The sequence below is a fragment of the Pavona decussata genome, unplaced genomic scaffold, assembly GCF_977016875.1.
Source record: "Pavona decussata unplaced genomic scaffold, jaPavDecu1.1 SCAFFOLD_8, whole genome shotgun sequence".
In the NCBI taxonomy this organism is placed as follows: domain Eukaryota; kingdom Metazoa; phylum Cnidaria; class Anthozoa; order Scleractinia; family Agariciidae; genus Pavona; species Pavona decussata.
Window position 1 is genome coordinate 88,157 of NW_028145431.1, and position 19,633 is coordinate 107,789.

General features: G+C 37.9%; 1 protein-coding gene across 2 annotated transcripts; it reads left to right on the plus strand.

Annotated features, from left to right (window-relative positions):
* Positions 1 to 2,176: 2,176 nt before the first annotated feature.
* On the plus strand, positions 2,177 to 11,188 carry LOC146488704 (elastase-1-like). Of its 2 annotated transcripts, XM_085112818.1 has the most exons (12): positions 2,177 to 2,589; positions 2,688 to 2,708; positions 3,111 to 3,134; positions 3,804 to 3,863; positions 4,518 to 4,547; positions 5,792 to 5,839; positions 6,312 to 6,581; positions 8,177 to 8,377; positions 9,112 to 9,321; positions 9,958 to 10,124; positions 10,664 to 10,823; positions 11,111 to 11,188. In XM_085112818.1, the coding sequence occupies exons 1-12, from the start codon at positions 2,526 to 2,528 to the stop codon at positions 11,113 to 11,115; spliced, it is 1,260 nt and encodes a 419-aa protein (XP_084968944.1). In that variant the 5' UTR covers positions 2,177 to 2,525; the 3' UTR covers positions 11,116 to 11,188. The 2 variants fall into 2 exon arrangements, with proteins under 2 accessions (XP_084968944.1, XP_084968955.1); XM_085112829.1 differs by lacking the exon at positions 3,804 to 3,863 and having other exon boundaries at positions 2,178 to 2,589.
* Positions 11,189 to 19,633: the final 8,445 nt, after the last annotated feature.

Below are 19,633 nucleotides of genomic sequence, written 5' to 3' on the forward strand. Positions count from 1 at the left end.
CTACTTACAAATTTAAATTTTTGACATCTGGCCAAATTAAGAAGATATTGACCTTTCGGTGTAAGGGTGGGAGTGGCGGACTCCACCCTCTCCCTCCTCCTCAATGTACTCGGATAAACCTTGAGCAGGTTTTATGTTTGGAAGCCAAAATTTTCAATAGTAGTTCAGTCTCTCCTCGAGCACATTTTGACGGCGACTTGTATTTATTATGACATGTAAAATTATATGTACTATTGTTTTTCATCCTCCAAGCCTGAGCTTACGTTTATAAAATCGTATGATACAAAGATCAAATACTCAAATACAAATACTCTCTTTTCGCTTAGTTTTCTGTATTGGATTTTAGTGCGTGCGATCCTATGTACACTAATATATGTTCATCAACTAAGGTATACTTTCACTAAATGAGTATTAGCGAAATATGATCAAATATTAATTAGCACATAAGGGATGACTTGCAGTAAATTATTTTTCTCTAACAACTTCCTCAACTCAGTAGGTATGCTAAGCTAACTCTTACATGAATCCACAGACGGCAGCCAGGCATTTATTTATATGACCCGGTGATAAATATTTCACTACTGAACTCTACAGACAAAGCAATTCGCAGATGTATTGATGAGTCTCTGTGCTGCTATAAAAAGGCCACACATTCTCTACCTGTTCTTCTCCTACGTTTTGATCCAATTTTTTTCGAGTTTATCAATGGGCAATTTATATCTGGTTATAACCTTACCAAAACCCCTAAACAAGATCGCATTATTGGCAGCTCTCTCTTTCACGAAGAGAGGTGTTCACCCTAAAATACAGTTTAAGGGTTATCCATTGCTAAAGAGGCAGCGAACTTATGATATTAAGGAAAAAAGGCCAAAAATGTGTGGATTTATGTCAATCGACAAGCATAGACAAGTTAAAATCTTTCAAAACATACGTGGAATTTTCTACTGGATATTTGGGCAACAATGTACATAGTTAGTGACGTTGTTTATAAAGATGGTGAGCAATATTGGTCCTTATGCTCAGCGCATTTTTAATGATATTCACGTAGTATTTGTCTTTGCGTGTCAGTTAGGGATTGCGAAATCTGTGCGAAAATAAAATGTCGTATATGTTGACAGTAGGAAGGAAAATACGATAATATCCCATGTATCTTACTTCGTTTTGTAGATCCACAAACAATACTCAGCGATTTTTTGTTTGTTTTTTGTTCTTTATGCATCCATATTGTTAGATACGTATTCTTTAAGCGATCCTTCCGGAGATCTATGCGTGAAGGACACACCATAAATTTACACGCCTTTACACGGTATTATTGATACTTTTAAAATTTTGCGACTTCAGGCTGTGGTTCCCAAGAAATTGCAGTAGATCATGAAAGTATGAGTGGCTATGCAATGACTCGTCAGTGATTTCATATCATAGGTAATCAGGATGGCGATCTGGACTTTGTTTAGCTCAATTTGGAGCTGGGAGGGATCGACGTCACGTTATAAGAGAGGAAGAGACATCACTCATTGTTTTGTTTGTCCGTAAAACAATAGGGAATAAATTTATGAACAAAAAGTTCAAATAGAATACAAAATGGTAAACATCGACGTTACCTGCGTTGAAATAAAAAATGTAACTAATAAGGTTTAAAAAAAGTAAAAACTAACGCCATGTAATTAGTAAAAAAAAAGGTCAGTGGTTGCTTAGGTCAAAACAAGTTTTTTTCTCGATAGTGGTAGTTATGGGGGCATTATATTCCTTTTTGGAACTTTATACTTTAATTAAGGGCTTCCAAGATGTAAAATATGCATTGTTCTATTCCATTGTTGTACGGAAATTTGGACCCAGTAATCTTAGAGGAATTTGGCCAAATCGATCTAAAAATATTTTGTTCTTCCTAAGGAAACGTACATGAAAACATATTTAACAGACCAATTAAGACAGTTTGAATGTTGTTTTTGTCGTCGTTTCTTGCAATTGATTCACCAATCACACTTTGTCCTATTTTAGGAAGATCTACTGTGCTTAACGCAATTGGTTAATACAAGATATTTTTACACTACTTGTGGCACATTAAGAGTTATTGTAAGTTTGTGTGATATACAGGGGTCTCAGGTGGTCGTATCCCAGTGGATCCAATATTGGGATATCTTTAGGGGTAACTTCATTATCTTTTTTTTTTTTTTAAGTGATCGGAGTCAGAGATCGATGTTAATATTTTGGATCTTGAAAAATCAGTGGGAAAAGAACTGTGAATGAGCCATGAATTGTGCCTATAATTTCAACATCACACCCGAGTAGATATAGGCTATTTCCTGTTTAGTACTGATATGATTTTTTTGGTCATCAAGTGGTTGACAATGTCACAGAGACGAAAATAATCCCCCTTAAAGTACTTAGAATATGAGTCATATCGGACAATATAGCGCAATATTAGATCCTAGCTTTCAGAGTTTTGAAGACATTTTCAACCGCAAAAGACATAAAAGAGGAACGTGAGCTGCCTATCCTCATAGCTAGCCTCTACTGTCACAAGTATGGGTGCAAGGATCTGGTTCACGGCAGTTTTACTGCTAGAGGCTGCAATCGGATTCACTCAAGGTAAGTATATTTTAACATGGGTTTTGGATACTAATTAATAATTGACAGTACCATATCATTTAATGCACAGATTTTTTTTCCATATTTGTTTCATACAGTGTTACCAGCATCGATGGATGGTAAGTTATTAAAAACGAAATCCACCCATTAGTGACTGTTTACAAATAGAAAATAAATTCATGTAAAATGTGAACATTACAAGACAGCCTAGACGCAGCGGAAGCGCTGCGCATTGTAACTCGTTGTAAATCTTACGCCATAGCTACTTGCTATCTATCAAAAATAAAGTAATAAAAGAAACTATGAGGAATTTGCAGGCTGAAAATGTCAGAAATCCAAACGAAAACGCGAATTTTAACACAGCGTGTTTATTTGGCTGTCACATCCCTTTACATTTCTGTTAAATTATGGTTGATTATATGAGTCCGTTTCCACTAAACTTAGCAGTATCATGAACTCGTCTATAATAAGTCTAAAATATGAATTGTTTGACCCTTTTTCCTATTGTGATCGTATTTCAGAGGTCCAAGACTTGGCAACATTTGGTAAGACAATTCTCGCCTTTGTATTCCAGTAATGATTTTAATCACGAAATCTTCACCACTGCCCACAGCATCTCAAATGCTGAATAGGCTATTGCCAACTATACGTCGTAGGACGATTTTTTACGGAAGAATTTACAGCAAATTGATGAGAAACGAAAGGTAAAAAGTAAAAAAAAAAATTAAAAAAAAGGAAAATGAAACAAATAAACAGGTTTTTGAAAACGGCAATGAACTGAAAAACAAATATTTTCGAAAGCGGAAATGAAGTGAGACAAGCTTCGAGACCTTACGATGCTTTGCAGCTTTTCAAAAAGTGATTAAACCACTCATAGGCAAATTGAGAATATGCAGGGTTTTATTTTACAAAAAAGTGCACTAATTGTTCGCTATGAAATATGGTATACGGTCTGTACTTCCGTATAAATTATCTTCAGTATTGGTTTAGGCGGATGGCGGTGGGAAATGCATCTGATGTATCTTAACAAGTTTAGTTAAGCACATTTTAATCCGTTTGTACCTTGAAGCCACTTATGAGTTTGTTTGACATGGCATAACACTACATAGTCTCAGGCTCCAGGCTAACAACCACGACAACGAGCCAAAGAAGATCATTTGATGTTTTGTATCAAAGATTCGGCTGCTTTATAGACATTGCACTTTAATCCTCAGATGATGTTGTTGAGGGGAACGGACTTGAAGCTATTAAACTAGCAGATAAAGCAGAAAATGGTAAGAGAGAGGAGACAGTGAGGAAGTTTTCTTCAAGCATTAGATGTTCTCAGAAAGAATACAGATCCGAACAAGTCACACAACCTTGAATGACTCCTGATAAACTAAAAGAAAAGAGGCTAACAAGTCACAAAACAGTGAATTACCCCTGATAAACTACAAAATAAAGAGAGATTGTTCTAAGATGTGATCAACGGCCACAATATAATTCAAAGACGTTTTGCCATTATTTTGTATTCCACTTTGTTATTCAAAACCCTTTGCCAAACAGAAAGCCTTGATTAATAGTTGAAACTAGTATTAATTTCCCAGCGTAGGCGATTGTTGGATCAACACTGGAGCACGTAGTAATCGGGGAGGATTCTTTCACTTATCTAAGGCAAAAAAACGTATATGTAGCTTGGATAATTACTAGTAAATAGACAGCCTTAACAATTGGCATTCATTCATTCATCTCCTAAACGTCGTCAACGTTTTGTACCCAACCAGGTGGTAGTTCTTAAAAAAAAAAAAAAAGCGTGTTTCGAAATATATATTGTATAACCATACATAGCTTATCAGAGGATAGGCTGGTGAAAATTAATTGTCAATTTGAGTAAGGTTTTTTTTTAATGAATTAATTGATAATTGTTCTGCGTTCCTTTATTTCGTTAGAGGATGTTAAGGAGGATACAGAAAAATCAGGTAAATAGGACTCGTGTCGAATGTGATTGATATAGACATCGAATACTAACGACGACCAAATTTTATCTTACCAAGACAGATATTCGTAATGAGGTAAGATGAAAGCAATGTTAAGTAATATCTGCAATTACGTTCAGGATAGCAATAGAATGAGATCACTATATGAGGTTTTAATTTCTCAAATAATGTGAATTGACAGCAAGTTATTCCGGTAGCAAAATTTCCAAAAACAGATATGTTTATTTAGTAGTCGATTCGATTGTTTATCGGTGCCTCTTATTGTAATTACTCGTGCCGGTACGGCAACGAGACAACTCTGTTTTTCCTTTTTTGTTGTTGTTGTTGTTGTTTTTCGTTTGTTTTTGACGGTACCTATTGTATATACACGTTGGAATTGGAGGTACAAGGTGATGCACGCTTTGCACTGCGTGATTCGCCAGTGTTTTACATGCATTGAAATGGAACACATTTTTGGGTTTTATTAAAGCGTATTGCTGTTTTATGCAAGTGTTTGCCCAGATTGTGGTTTTGTCAAATCGAGGAGTAAACGGAGAACTGAAATTATTATTCAGAAACCACAGATCTTCTCGATAACCTTCCCGGGTATGGTTTCAGCGCTTCTGCATATCCTCCTCCTCAAAAAAAAAAAAAAAAGAGCACAGGTTCGATTGTGAATTTGTACTGAAGTAGTATTATAATTGACCGACTTTTCATGTTCCGACAGCTTTCGAGAAGCTGTTACCCTATAAGTAGTCACCTATATTTATCAGGTACGAGTATACGCCACACATAGCCTCTTGCTCTTTATTTGTAGTTGAACCTTGTGATTTGCAGATAGAGCTAGTTATTGAGAAGATAATCTAAGGACCAAAAGATACTAGGATTCGCTAAGTTCGTCATTTTAAATCTGGAACTAAAAAATCGACTGTAAAGGTAGAAGATATTTGTGACAAGGGAATGAATATTAACCTTTGGAAGTTATATCAGATTAAATTTAGTATCAGTTCCTTTCACATTTCGGTTGATTAAAGGTGATCCGGAGAAATATGATGATGAAGGTCGCAAGAATTTGCCTTTGTCTGTATTAGTCCGTTTGTTTGTTCATTTACTTTGTTTGTAAGAAAAAAAAAACAAAAAAAAAAAAAAAAACAACAACAACAACACTGTTTTGAACATTCACATGAATGTCGAAGAAAATTTCTGCTTGATGTCTTCACTTGTGTTAACGTTTTTCGCTTTCCTAGAAAATGACGATGATGATGATGATGATGATGATGACATATCTGAGATGGGTAAGCAGAAGATTTCTTTCTCAACTAAGTTGAATGCCGATAGTTAATATTACTTTGCACTATTTAATTTGTCCATTTTTCGAACTTTCATTTCAATTGATACTAACTTGAAGGGAAGTTTTTGCACTGCAGAAGTGTTAGAAAATAAAAAAAAGGGGGGGGGGGGGGGAGAAAAGTGAACGTCCTCGTGCTTTATTTTCAGTTATGATCTTGGAGAATGAAATCCAATCATCTGGCTACAAAGTTGCCAATATCTAAACATTTTACCAGTTTAACTTTCTAAATGTATATACCAAGGGTGCTTTCCGTTTGGCAGAACTACCAAACGATGACGTAAGAGATGTGGGTGAAGAAAATGTTTAAATCTTCATTCATAAATTCTTACAAACATTTTTATGAATATTATTTTAAACCAAATCGTAGCGAAATTAGTTTTTGAAAGCTTAATAAGACACTCGACATTTAATAACAGAAGATCCGCAACGACGTAGACGAGGAGGACGGCAAAGACCTGCCCGACGTGGAGGGCGACCTGGTGGTAGACGTGGGAGTCGACGTGGAGGCGGACGTATAGGACGGCGTGGAGGTCGACGCAGAGGCGGACGTGCAGTGCGACGTGGAGGTCGACGCGGAGCTCGAGGTAGAGGCCGACGTGGCGGCCGACGTGGAGGTCGACGTGGAAGCCGACGTGGAAGCCGACGTGGGAGCCGACGTGGAAGCCGACGTCGAGGCGGACGTCGAGGTAGACCAAGCAATAATAACAAATCACAACAATCTGTGAAATACTACTAAAACTCCCCTTTTTTGTTTTTAAGTAAAAAGCAACAACAACAAGACAAATTTAGTCCAAATAACAAAACAAAACATTTGAAGTCTATCTGTCAGGGTTTTCTTTATGTTTCTTCTTCTTCTTCTTCTTCTTCTTCTTCTTCTTCTTCTTCTTCTTCTTCTTCTTCTTCTTCTTCTTCTTCTTCTTCTTCTTCTTCTTCTTCTTATTATTATTATTGTTGTTATTATTATTATTATTATTATTATTATTATTCGATCGCATCTATTGATTGATTAGTTGATGTGATAGACCTTACCTAAACGCAAAGATAGAATATGCGTAAGAGAAACCAAGAGGTACAAAGCAGTAGTCACGTTTTTTTCTGTTTATTGTCCATTTTCCTTTTGATGATTCGAGCCCCAGTTAATTACCGTTTATCTTAAAGCACGAGCAAGGGAATTGTTAAAATGTTTTTTTCTTGTGAACCCTTCCCGTTACAGACTCCGTAGTAATCATCTTTGGACGTATTATTTATTCTTCAACTGCCATTGTTATAGCTTTAATCGTTCGCTGAGTTATGAAGGGTTGGAGGGGGGGGGGGGGTACGCATTAGCCACGATAGGGTTGATTAAGGAAGCATTCAATTCATTGCTTTTTGTTTTGATAGTAGCTCAACAAAATTTGAAAAACAAACGTTCCTGTTATATCAACACCGTCTCTCATCGAAACTCCGCCCGATATACTTACCATCCACCTCTCCCTCCAAAAACATAAACAAACAAACAAACAAACAAACCAACAAACAAAAAAAAAACAAAGGAAAACCAAAGCGTTCAAGAATATAAGCTTCTGAGCGCAAGTAAGGCAAGAAATCACATTGTCATTATATATAATGGAGGGCAAAATTACTGAATGCTGATCGGTCGAAACAGGGGTCATTTTTTGTTAATTTTCCTTTTACCGAGGGGAAAATTACTCCCTCCTGATTGGTCGAGCGGCGAAAATACTTGCTTCTAATTGGCTGAGTGCGCCATTTTAACATTGAGCTGGTTTCTTAATTTATGCCGCGACAACAACGACTTCTTTCAGGTTCTTTGGAGATTGTTTGTGCCAAAATACTTGAAAATCAAGTGCTACAGCTACAAAGGGAATTCCTGAAGTAGAACTTTTCGTTTCTTACAAGAAACAGCAAAAATATTATGTGTCAAAAGCTAAAAACGTGATCGAATTTTTTTGGTTGAAAAATTGAAATTAATCATGAACGCAACCAAATGCTTTTATCTCGCTATGGTTTCTTTCAACAAGCGTTAAAAGAACAATAATAACAGTGCCCTTTTGATGGAAGGAAGGAGCAGGTAAGATACATCCCATCAATGTATAAAAATTGCCATGATGCGTCCTTATTTCGTCCTATTTAGTCGTGCACATCGAAGTATAACGAAATAGTCCCATGTCGTCTTTTACTGTTTCTTTTTTTCTGGAGATTGTAATTCTATCACATTTGTCTTTCGCCTTTGCTGCTTGATTTTCTTTGTTTGTTTTTTTAAACTTTCTTTCTAATTCCTTAGGCTGTGGAAAAAGACCTTTTTTGCATCACCTGATCATAAATGGCGATAATGCCTCACCGAACGCCTGGCCTTGGCAGATTTCGCTCAGATATAATGGTCGCCATAGGTGCGGAGGATCACTGATAGCGAAGGATTGGGTCCTCACTGCAGCCCACTGTGTGTTTTTTGCCCCGGATAAAAATGCCTACACTGTTGTGGTCGGTAAGTACTAAGTTTCCGTATAATTTCAAAACGGTTTCAAACAGACACGCACATATTGCAGTCTTTATATCATGACAAAACAAGAATCCCCTCGATCACTTAGATTCGAAATTATGTCAATTACTAACTCAATTAGGTGACCGTAACTGTGGAATGCGATGCTTCTAGTAATGCACATTTTTTTCTGATTAGCTGCCCCTGATATTTAACAATTATTGTACGAGCGCGCGTTTGATATGAGATTATAGCCAACGAGGCACGTAGCGCGGAGTTTGCTATAAACATTTCATTTCCAACAACCGCGAGTGGAATAGTTGTCTTATTAAAAACAATCAGAACTATTGCTAGATTTACTGATTTCGCTTTGCAGGATCGCAAGAACAACTACAAGACAGTTTAATAATCCCTATTTCTCTGCCATGGCATAATGGCTCATATATCATGGCCGCTAAGCCAATAAAATCCTTGAAATTTCATTATACAATGATCCAGTTTTATCAGCCAAAACAATTCCCAAGCCCATAGGCCATCTACCATTTTTGTAACAATCTTTTTCTGAAGCAAACAACTTACTCATAGCAGCAAATAACTGGTCTGTACCAATTGTACCATTTTCACCGCTTCGTATGTTGTTCTGTTAAACAACTAAATTTGTCTTCCTGGTAACTAGTTGTCCCGCTCTTCTTGTTTATCCCAAAACTAACTTAAATTACCAAAAAAAATCGTTTTCACAGGCGCACATCGACTGAGTGGCTCAACACCTGTTCAGAAGACCTTCCTTGTGAAAAACCTCATCATACACGAGAAGTTTAATGGGCGGCCGCCAAATGATATTGCCCTTCTGCAACTTGACGGGTCAATTGCATCAAGTCGCAAGGTCAATACCGTGTGTTTGCCAAGACAAGGGAGCAGAGTCAAGGCGGGAAAACGATGCTACATCACAGGTAATGAAAATTCATGTATTCATTCATGCATACGTCACTGCTATTTAGTTCCTGAGGGAAGATAGGGGAACAATTCATAACTGATACTTAACTCGTATTCCGCCAGTTAATGTATATCTGTTGCCATCACGAGCCAAGTTGTAACCGAATGCTTCTGATTAGAAGACAAATCTATAATCGCGTTCATGATAAACTGCAAACGAACGATTTCACGTTTACATTTTTCAAGGAGAATCAGTAAAGAAGTTAAGAATAGTTCAAACTAATTCCGGCCTTTGATGCTAACACAAAACTATTCACCTCCACGGAAGGTAAACAGGTAGCGGCAACTGTAATATAATCATGGTCAAGTAGTCCTTTTCGCCGTATTCCGTTCGCCTTATAATTAAACATGATCCTAAATCTCTGAAACTGTGAGAAAAACAATTCAGGAGGGACCATAAGAGAAACTTCAAGCTTTCGCAGTATTAATTTAAAGGTTTATACATACATGTGTCGAAAGCCGAAAAAATAAGCGACCAGCATTTAAATCTAAAATTTTTACTCCGAAATTCATCGAGGTTCTTACCGCATGTAATGTTGGTACAATAAGAGCCGAACAAGGGAATAAACTTGTTGATTGCGTAATTTATGCAGGCTGGGGAAGAACGGTTGCCGGAGGGCCTTCCTCTGACATACTCCAGCAGGCTATGTTGCCTGTTGCTAAACACCGGGTTTGCAGTCGAAAGAATGGAAATTTGAATACAGTTGATAAACGGACAATGGTGTGTGCTGGAGGTCAAAACAAAGCCGGTGGATGCCAGGTACATGTATGAAAAACAACAGTCATTACTTCATATGTGTACGTAATCTTTTAGGTGTTATGATAATGTTACGATAATAAGAAACCTAATCAATTTATACTGGTATAGAAATGAAACGAATTTACTTCCAGCGAAGTTATAAACTGAATTTCATTATTCCTAGCTAGTTTGTTTGAATTAGCGTTCAAGTGAATAATTTGAAAGGAAAGAAAAACAGTTAGTCGTTAATAGTAACAAGTTAAAGAGAGCCCCCAAAACAAAAGCGTTTAGCGTGAAGTATTTTTATGACTCGTGTGTTATGTTTGCTAGATTATTCCATTATTTGTTTCTTTGTTTGTTTGTTTGCTCGTTCGTTTGTTTGTTTGTTTGTTTGTTTGTTTTGCAGCAAGGCCGTATGCCAATGCTATATTGGAGAATCATTTTAAATTATCAGTGCTCTCTCTCTTTCCCTCTTCTTAGAAACTGAAAGCTCCGAACTTAACGTTTCCATGTACGAGCTGAGTAACACCTTAGTCATCAATGTTTTATTGTTTTATTAGGGAGACAGTGGTGGACCATTAGTTTGCAACGAGGGCGGCAGATATGTGCTGCGAGGTGCCGTGAGTTGGGGACATCCACAGTGCAGGACTGATTATTTCACAGTGTTTGTTCGTGTCAGCAGCTTCGTTCGATGGATACGTAGGAAAATGAGGATGTCAGGTAAAACCTCCCTTCTGTCCTTGTCCCTCTCTTCCTCTCCCTCTTTCTATCTCTAATCGTATAATAATACAAAATGTCCCCAATAGAACTCTTGATTTTTTTTTATTTATTTATTTATTTATTTATTTATTTATTTTTTTATGTTTTCTTGACATTCAGCTAATTCTGTACTTCGAGGAGGTGCCTCTTGCGCAGTGCGGCTTTAAAACATTCATTTCTCCTCCCTACGCTAACCTTTTTTTTTTTTTTTTTAATTTGATACAGCTCAATTTTTATTTATTTTTCAGGCTGAAAAAGATTGCGAACCTAATCCTGGACAAACTGTAGTGTAACTGCACAGAAATTGAAAATAAAGAGCATTCTTAGATCGTTGTTGCGTGATGATTTATCAGTACAGGTCTTGGCATAAGTACCATGTATTCTATCAACTATTCCGATTGATGCCAACAGACCTTTTCCAAGACAAACTTCTGCCTCTTGGGAAATGGTATCTGTACTTGAAAACCTGAAATAAAAGTGAAAAAAAAAGTGCATTTTTTTATTGAAAAATACATCTGAAAAAAATAAGTGGTTTTAAAATATACCACGGAGAGATCTTGAACAGCTTTTATGTTTTTTAGCCAAGGATTCTATTTGTGCTTCATTTCCTCCTCGAACGTATTTTTACGTGCACTTGTAAACGTATGACATGTGAAGTTGCCATTGGTTTTCATCCCCACTTCAAAGATGTAAAGCAAACCCAATGCTTCTATTTATTAAAAAGGGAAAAAGGAAAGAAAAAAGGAAATTTGCGCCGGCTTTTTCGGCTTTGGTTTGTGTGTGATCTTGTGTACATTAAAGTATCCATCAACACACCTTTTTTTCCAGTAGATGAGTATTAGCTGATCAAGTCTGATCAAATACTAGCAAAGTATTTTTTTTCCTCTAACCACGACTTCAAAAGATTTTTTTTTAATGTGACTAGCTGATTAAGAAATACTGCCCAATTTATAAAGGAATAACAGTCCCGTATTGCTTTACGTCGGTCAGTTTATGGTGACCATTGCTAAAATCTGCTTTTTGGAAAATGACCCATTTTTACATTGTTGCTATGTGACCTGACCTTTCACTGCGAGTGAGACTCTAGTAACTTGGCTTTGGTAAAGACCGCAGTACCTTTCAAACAAACACAAGCTTGTTGAAAACTACTTTACAATCCCCTTTTCATGCAAATCCTATACAAAAACGTTTTTGGCCTAATTTATATCCTAATACTATACACTCTAGTTTTCGACCTAATTTTAATCCTAATATAATACTCGCTATTTCTCGGACTAATTTTTATCCTAATATTATACAGTCTGCTTTCTGGCCTAATTTTCATCCTAATACTATACTCGCTGGATATTGCCCAAATTTTAATCATAATACTTTACACAAATACTGTTGACCTAGTTTCTGGCCTTACTGAACGGACTTACCGACCAAACTGAAGCTTTTAAAAGAATGTTTGTTTTTCGCCCAAAAAAAACAATTTTTCCGAGGGGTAAGCTCGAGGATTTTTACCAAAAAATGACCAAATTTTAAAGTCGATATTTTTCACTTGTTTATGTCCCTGGGGATCTCGGCGTGCCATAAAACTCCCTTGGGAGTCATTTTAAGTGAAAATAATCCCCTGAATAAGAATTTAATTTTTAACTTTTCACCCTGGCTAATTTTTTTTAGCTATTTTTTTTTTCCTTGGTTCCGTGGAACGCCTGGAAAGTGTCTCAGAAGATGTTTTCGGACACACTGATTCGATTAGAAGCTTTTAAAAGAATATTTGTATTTCGGTTAAAAATCGACTTTTTTCCAGGGGAAAAGTCTATGGTTTTTGGCCAAAAAATGACCAAATTTTGAAGTCGGCATTTTTCACTTCTAAATGTCCGTAGGGATCAAGGCCTGTTTTAACTACCTTTATATCATTTCCAATTGCAAATAACGCTCTGAGAAAGACTTTTCTGCTCAATTGTCACCCTCACTTCATCTTTTGTGGGTACTACAATTTAAGGCCATTTTTCCTCAGTATTTTGGTACTGGATTTCGAAGGTTTTGTACATTTGTAACCTAACATTCGGAATTTCATCGATTTTTGGCACAATTTTGTGGATTTTCCCCGCCGCTTTTTTGCACGGATTTTAGATATGGCCCTCAATGTGACACTTACAGTTGTCACAAGTCATTTATGAGAGTTTTCAGCTACGTACAGGGTAATTGGTCCCCTAGGAGGTATATGACGCAATGCGGCTGTCTAGCCGTTCGGCTGCCGTTGTTTACTGCCATTTCAGAACAGAAAGCGCTCACCTCTTCCAAAGCCTGAAATAGGAAATGCTACTTTCTTCTATCGTTTCCTTTCGTTTGATTGGAGTTTTTATTTGCGTTTTAACCTGTGGTCGAGAATACTACAAGGAACTACAATAATATACTTATGCCAACCGCCCCAACTGGCGGCAACCTGTAAGGGATCATGGGACACATAAACAAGGTCACGTGACAAGCGGCGCGAACGGAGAACTCTTCGCACGTTTTATCGAGTACGAGTATTGTCAAGTCTTGTCAGTTAATTCCCCCTTGTTTACGTCTACAACCCAGTGGGGGGAGTATTCCTCTATATAAGCTACATACGTAGGTTTGGTTGTTGAACAAACAATCTGCAAGGAACCGCACAACGAAAATGCTGCAAGTAGACGCAGGATCTGTGAAAGATCTAATGAGCCAAAAATATAAATGACTACAATTTCTGCAAGGCTGATCGGACTGCGTAGAAAACTTAACACGGCAGCGACATGATAGAGACCAAACCGAGAATCAACAAAATGCGGTGAATTTGGGTCCATCCAAAATCACTACCATGTGCATTTGGCAGACAATTCGACTGGCGTTGGTTGCTCTACCCTTTGCAGTGCTACACCGCGCTGACGCCGAGTCAACCAGCTCGAAACAGCTGTCCACGGTTGCCGCATTCTGTTGATTCTCGGTTTGGTCTCTATCCGTGTCGCTGTTGTGTTAGGTTTTCTACGCAGTCCGATCAGCCTTGCAGAAATTTGAGTCATGGGTTTTGAGCCGCTTTGGTCTGAATTAGGGTATGCATTTTTACCATTTTGGCCTGAAAGTCTGAAAAAAGATACGGATTTTGCCGAAAAAGGTATCATCGGATTCTAGAAACCAGGTGCAGGTCTGAAATGGGTACGAATTTTGGAGCCCAGGTTTGAGGAGGGGGTAACGGAAAATGACATATTTTGTCCGAAATAGGGTTTGGAGTTTCGTGCTGCACACTCCCACCAAAAAATCCAAGGACTTCCCTCCGGTACGGACCTCGATAGCTACGACTGATATTGTATTCCCTGCCCACTTGTTTCGCGGTCCTGAGGCTTTTCCGTGCCCCGAAATTTATCCCTCACTGTGTTGATAAATTACAACATGCAATATCACGAGTAACAAATAATAACTTTGCAGCACCATTTGCTGCACTTACAGGAGTTCAAATATAGTTATATTTTATGTCAGAACGAAGGAACTTTTACGAACAACTTCACTTGTTAGTGGTTCATTTATTTGAACACATGCGTACCAAATATTTTGCCCGAGACCCCGAAAGTGGTCTAACAACCCGAGAAACGCCTTGTAGAAACGACTAAGCGTGTGTCGAGTGTTTGTGTCCGTGCTTAGCCCAATAACAAATCTGTCAGGCAAGAAACGAATTAATATTTTAAACATGAATATAAATTAACGGGCTAAAACGTCCCCGATTGCTACCTGCGCTTGTTATGACGGACGGCAAGTTTAGAAAAAGCAAAACAAAACGGAAAATTTGCAGGCTACGTCGCAAACACTAAAGGTTTTCATGTGCAAAACAGTAGCTCTCCCGATGCACGACTTCTTCAACAAAGCTTCTTCGCTGTCCTCTGTGAAATAACAAGGTAAAAACTGAAGCTAAAGTTAAGAGTTTAGGGACTGAGCGTCCTGACCGCTTAATCCGATCGGAACTGAAACTGACGCCGTGTCTGCGAATTGGCTGCTGAATACAACCGTCTGTGCATAACTGACAAAACTCAACGAATTGAAAAGTCGCTGCTGTTTGTATTTTTACTTACATTTTCCTTAGCATTGTCGTCGTGGCTGGTGAAGGTACAGAATTATGAACTGGTCTAATAACGTATTCCCAAAATAACAATCTTTTAGATGATAAATAATGTTAGCTGTAAATATCAAGACTTCTTAAGGTTGACTATTTCTGCTTGGAAATGTCGCTAAAGGCTAATTTAGACCTAGCGATTAATCGGGCCGATTTGGCCAAGTTTCCGATTCACAAAGAAAATCAGTGAGCGGACGAAAATCAGCCCTATTTATAAAACTCTGTGGCAGTGGTACAGATTTTTAATCAGGAAGAACTTCACCCCGCGCTAAACCAACAGAAACTGAAGAAATCGGCCGACAAATTGTAACGAGTAAAATTGGCGCACGCGATTAAATCTATAAATCGGTACGTGCATGTAGATGTAAATTCGCCTTCTGTTGCACCTGTCGGTAATGCCACGCTTACAACACAAATTGCTTCGTGGAATTGCGATTTGCTTGCAAAGGTAGCATGCAAACTTCAACTTCGATTTTTCGGATTATGAAACGATCTAGGACCGCTGCAAATGCGAATTTCAGTTTTCACCGCCTAGAAATCCTCATTGTAGTCGGAATGAGTTAAAGAAATAGAGGCACTTGAAAGAAAATATGTTAGACAGTGAAATGTACCCTTAAACTTCGTAACAAGGAAAATTTTATATATTTTGTTTTCTGAGAGATAAATGATGTTTCGAGTACACAATATAAATTTAGGGTTTTCCCCATTGGACAAAGTCGCTCTGAAATTCAGGGCAAAAGATTCCGCTCTTTTAAACGTTCTTCATTATTTAGCCAAAGAACAGAACAAAATGTGACAGCTAGCAAAACATTTTTTTTAAAGGCACCAGTAAAACGCACAATGACACAGGTAACTTCAGTGTACGTTTAAGCCAAATTTTCTTCTCGGCTTCCCAACAAAAAAAAAGGTCTGAAAATTTTAGGATTAAATAGGTGTCTTTTGTCTCTGCCGAAGTAACAAAAACATCATCTCAGAAAAACTTTTTACTCATAGAATGTTTACGGCGTAGTTCACTCTCATGATTATTACTACTGGGTAAAAATAAACGAAACGAGACTAACTTAATGAGAGGATATTTTGTTAGAAATAGCAGTGATTCAGTGCTTCTTCAGCCATGGACATTTTGGGGTAAAGTTGATTTTATTTGCATGTAACAGTTTATTTACATTTGGTGGTATAGCTGCCTGCTAAATTCGATAGCAATGTTTGCTACTGACTACATCCTAGCAATTCAAGCCACGGGCTCTGAAACCCTTCCTACATTTTTTTTTAAACTTTTCAAAAAAAAGTTGTCCCTAAACATGCTGATAGTTTCCATACACTCGCAAATGGGGGTCACCGAGCTCGTTTTTTTAGTTATAACCACTAAAAACTAAATTTAGGGCTATTTTTAACAGGTTATGTTGTTGCTCTGGTAACCTGTTATGTCGGGGAAAAAAACATGACTTTCGGATTTCAGTTGTGAAGAAAATCTGAAGTTTCGTAAAACTGGAAAACTAATTCCTTTTCGTTTTGGACTGAGAATATGTCATCAAAAATGAGAATAAATGTCAGCTAGCATTTTCGTAAAGCCCAGTACAGCTCGTAAATTCGGGAAATAAAATTCCGTTTCGAAGAACTTTCAGCAACTTAAATTTTTCAGTAAAGCATCCGAAACCAAACAGATAAAACTGTGTTAGTTTTTAAAATAATGCCTTTAAAACTGAGGACTTAAAATGATCTGTAAAAAGGAGAGACAGCGTTGTAAGTATTTTGCTTAGATGTCCTGGTTGGGTTGCCCTTGTCGAAAGTGTTCTAAGCCTGTGCTGCACCTTAAGACCAGTGGATGAAATAGTAAAGTCTGCCCATTTTCATGAAATGGCCAGGCAGTGTACTTTCACGTGTTGCCAGGTGCTTTAGATTCTAGTATGCGTACGACTACGAGTTTTTCCACTGAAGAAAGAGCGCGCACGAGTGAACTAGTATCATTTTGGCGTGAAAACGAGATAGTCGTCGGCGTTTTACTACGAGTTGTTTTTGTGAGAGCGGCGTAGTGACGAAAACGTGGGTGATCTCGCCTATTTGAAATCACCAAACGGTTAATATATCGTCGTTGAAACAACTTCCTCAAGTTCAATTGTCGCTCACTGCAAAGAGTAAATAGAACTTCCTAGAATCTAACTCTTCTTAGTACCTCGCTAAAAACTTGAGGTCAAATCTCGTACTACAACCTAAAGGTCTCTATTACGCTGTAAAAGTTAGTTAGGTACAATCCAAATGCGTGCATGAAAGAAGTTGAAAAGTACTTTCATGTGATGCCTTCTTCGTGTTTTGCAAAATAAATTTCGGAAGTTGTTTTTAAACTTGTTTTTTTATAAACTTGCAGGTAGTTACAACGAAGCGATCACAAAGCAGCAAGCAAGTCATGGGATTTCTTTTCTTTGTTTCGTTACCAGATGACGCAAGACCTCCAACCGAGCCCCAAGACAACGGGGAAAATCCGTTGTACGTGAAACACGTCCAGATAAACGAAACGAAACAATGCTTTGCTTCATATAAGAAAATCAAACATTCCTTGTTTGTTCGTCACCTGGTTAGCTCACGTGGCTTCGCTGTGCTTGAGCAACTGATGGTGGTTACATTTCGTTCAAACAACAAAACCTTCATCGTTGAAACTTTGAAGAGGGGCATCGAGTGCAACGGCTCACAGTACCACTAGGGCAGTCGAAAACTCGGCTACGAAACAAAACATGTTTTATGATGGACGCCTCGTTAAATGACATACAAAGCTTACTAGCGAAGTTCGAGAAATTCAAGGAGATATTTCCAGTTGCGAAACGAGCTCAAAAGATAACTCTGCTCTTTTCACCATTCTCTCGCAGCTTGGAACTCAAGGATGACGAATTTGAAGTCATCGATGATGTAACGAGCGCCCTGGGAACATATGTGTTCACTGATGGGTGTGGGTTGATGTCACCCGAGTTTGCAAAGGAGATCCAGAAATTGTACCTTCCCTCTATCACAATCACCAATAATCTTTTTGGGCCATTCAAACAGCAAGATGCTTCATCACCTCCATTACTCCTACCACTCGTTGTCATGTACAGCACGACACGACGCAAGCAATGTGCCGTTTAAGCCGCTCTTGGATTCCAAATTGGATTTCTCCACGGTTAAATATATGCAGTTGACTAAGGTGGTCCCAAAAAAATTAGAACCCCTCTCTGGCCAATTTACAAGAAGGAAAATTTTAAAAGAAATACGAACTAAACAGAACGACGCCATCTCGAGTTGGATTGCTCTCAAGGGACTGGGACCTACTTATGTTTACTTTGGGTAGGGAGGGGACAGGGAAGGACCTATCGCCGGCGCATTGTTGCTAGAAACGTCTGTTTGTCGCGATAAACTGCTCAAGATCTGAACAAATAATGACATGAACAAATCACGCTAAAAATAGAACCAGCAGAACCGCGCAATAGCGTGAAAAAATAACTTCATTGGATTTTTTTTTGAGCGCGCGGCTTTTGATGTACATTTCCACCGTCAAGAAATCAGAGATATCCAACTCCCGCGTTCTTCACAACTCGATAAAGCACGCTAAAGCATGAACAACTGGAATTGTTGAATTTAATAACAAAAATTGCAATGCCTTTATAAGAAAGTTTCCGTTTAGTAACTTCGAAAGAAGTACCGTTATTTGACACTTGTACTAAATAACACTAGTAAAACAAATCTCTGTACAATGTATAAGCAAACTGATCATAGTTATTACTCAATAAGTTGACTCTCCTAGGTTAATCTCTCTACTCGACACGCTCCCCTCTAAATCACTGAGGAAAGCTGAAATATGATCGCTATGTTTACCGCATTGGATGTGTGAAATAAGTAGAAACAGTGTCATGGAATTGTTCTACCTTTACCTGCGTAAAACTAAAGATAACTGACGGAAAATGTGCGCTTGATATTTAGAAAAAAGAATCTTCCTTGCAGATCCCCTTTGGGTTGGAATTTCCCTTTTCCTATAGAGTGTGTGCACGACGGCCATGTTGGGGGACCAAAAGAATACAATGATTTTCCTTAGGGAAATATATTCTATTTTTATGCAAACATCTATTGTTTTAGTCCTCCAACATGGCCGCCGTCACACACTCATTTACATTCCTAGGGATCTCGGCGTTTCGTAAAACTCCCTTAGGGGTGATTTCGAAGAAAACTCAATTTCCTGACAAAATAAACTTTTTGTCAACAGGTAAGCCCACGGTTTTGGGTCAAAAATAAACAAATCTTTAAGTCAGTATTTTTTACTCCTTTACGTCCATAGGGATCTTGGCATGTCGTAAAAGTCCCTTAAGAGTCATTTTAAAGTAAAAATAACTTCATGACGAAAAATTGAAAGATTTTTTTTGCCTTATCCTGACTCCATCTTTTCTTTCCTTGGGAGACCTTAAACGCGTCTCAGGGAAAGTTTTAAGAGCTGCTTCGATTGGAAGCTTTTAAACGAATATTTGTTTTTCGTCCAAAAATCGACTTTTTGTCAAGGGTTAAGTTTACGGTTTTGGGTCAAAACTAACCAAATTTTTAAGGCGGCATTTTTCTCTCCTTTACGTCCCTAGGGATCTCGGCGTGTCGTAAAACTCCCTTAGGAGTAATTTTGAAGTAAAAATAACATCCTGACAAA

Coding starts and splice junctions, on each gene's coding strand:
- LOC146488704 (XM_085112818.1), top strand. CDS start 2,526: ATGGGTGCAAGGATCTGGTTCACGGCAGTTTTACTGCTAGAGGCTGCA. Junction 6,582..8,176: donor ACGTCGAGGCGGACGTCGAG/GTAGACCAAGCA, acceptor CTAATTCCTTAG/GCTGTGGAAAAAGACCTTTT. Junction 9,322..9,957: donor AAAACGATGCTACATCACAG/GTAATGAAAATT, acceptor TAATTTATGCAG/GCTGGGGAAGAACGGTTGCC.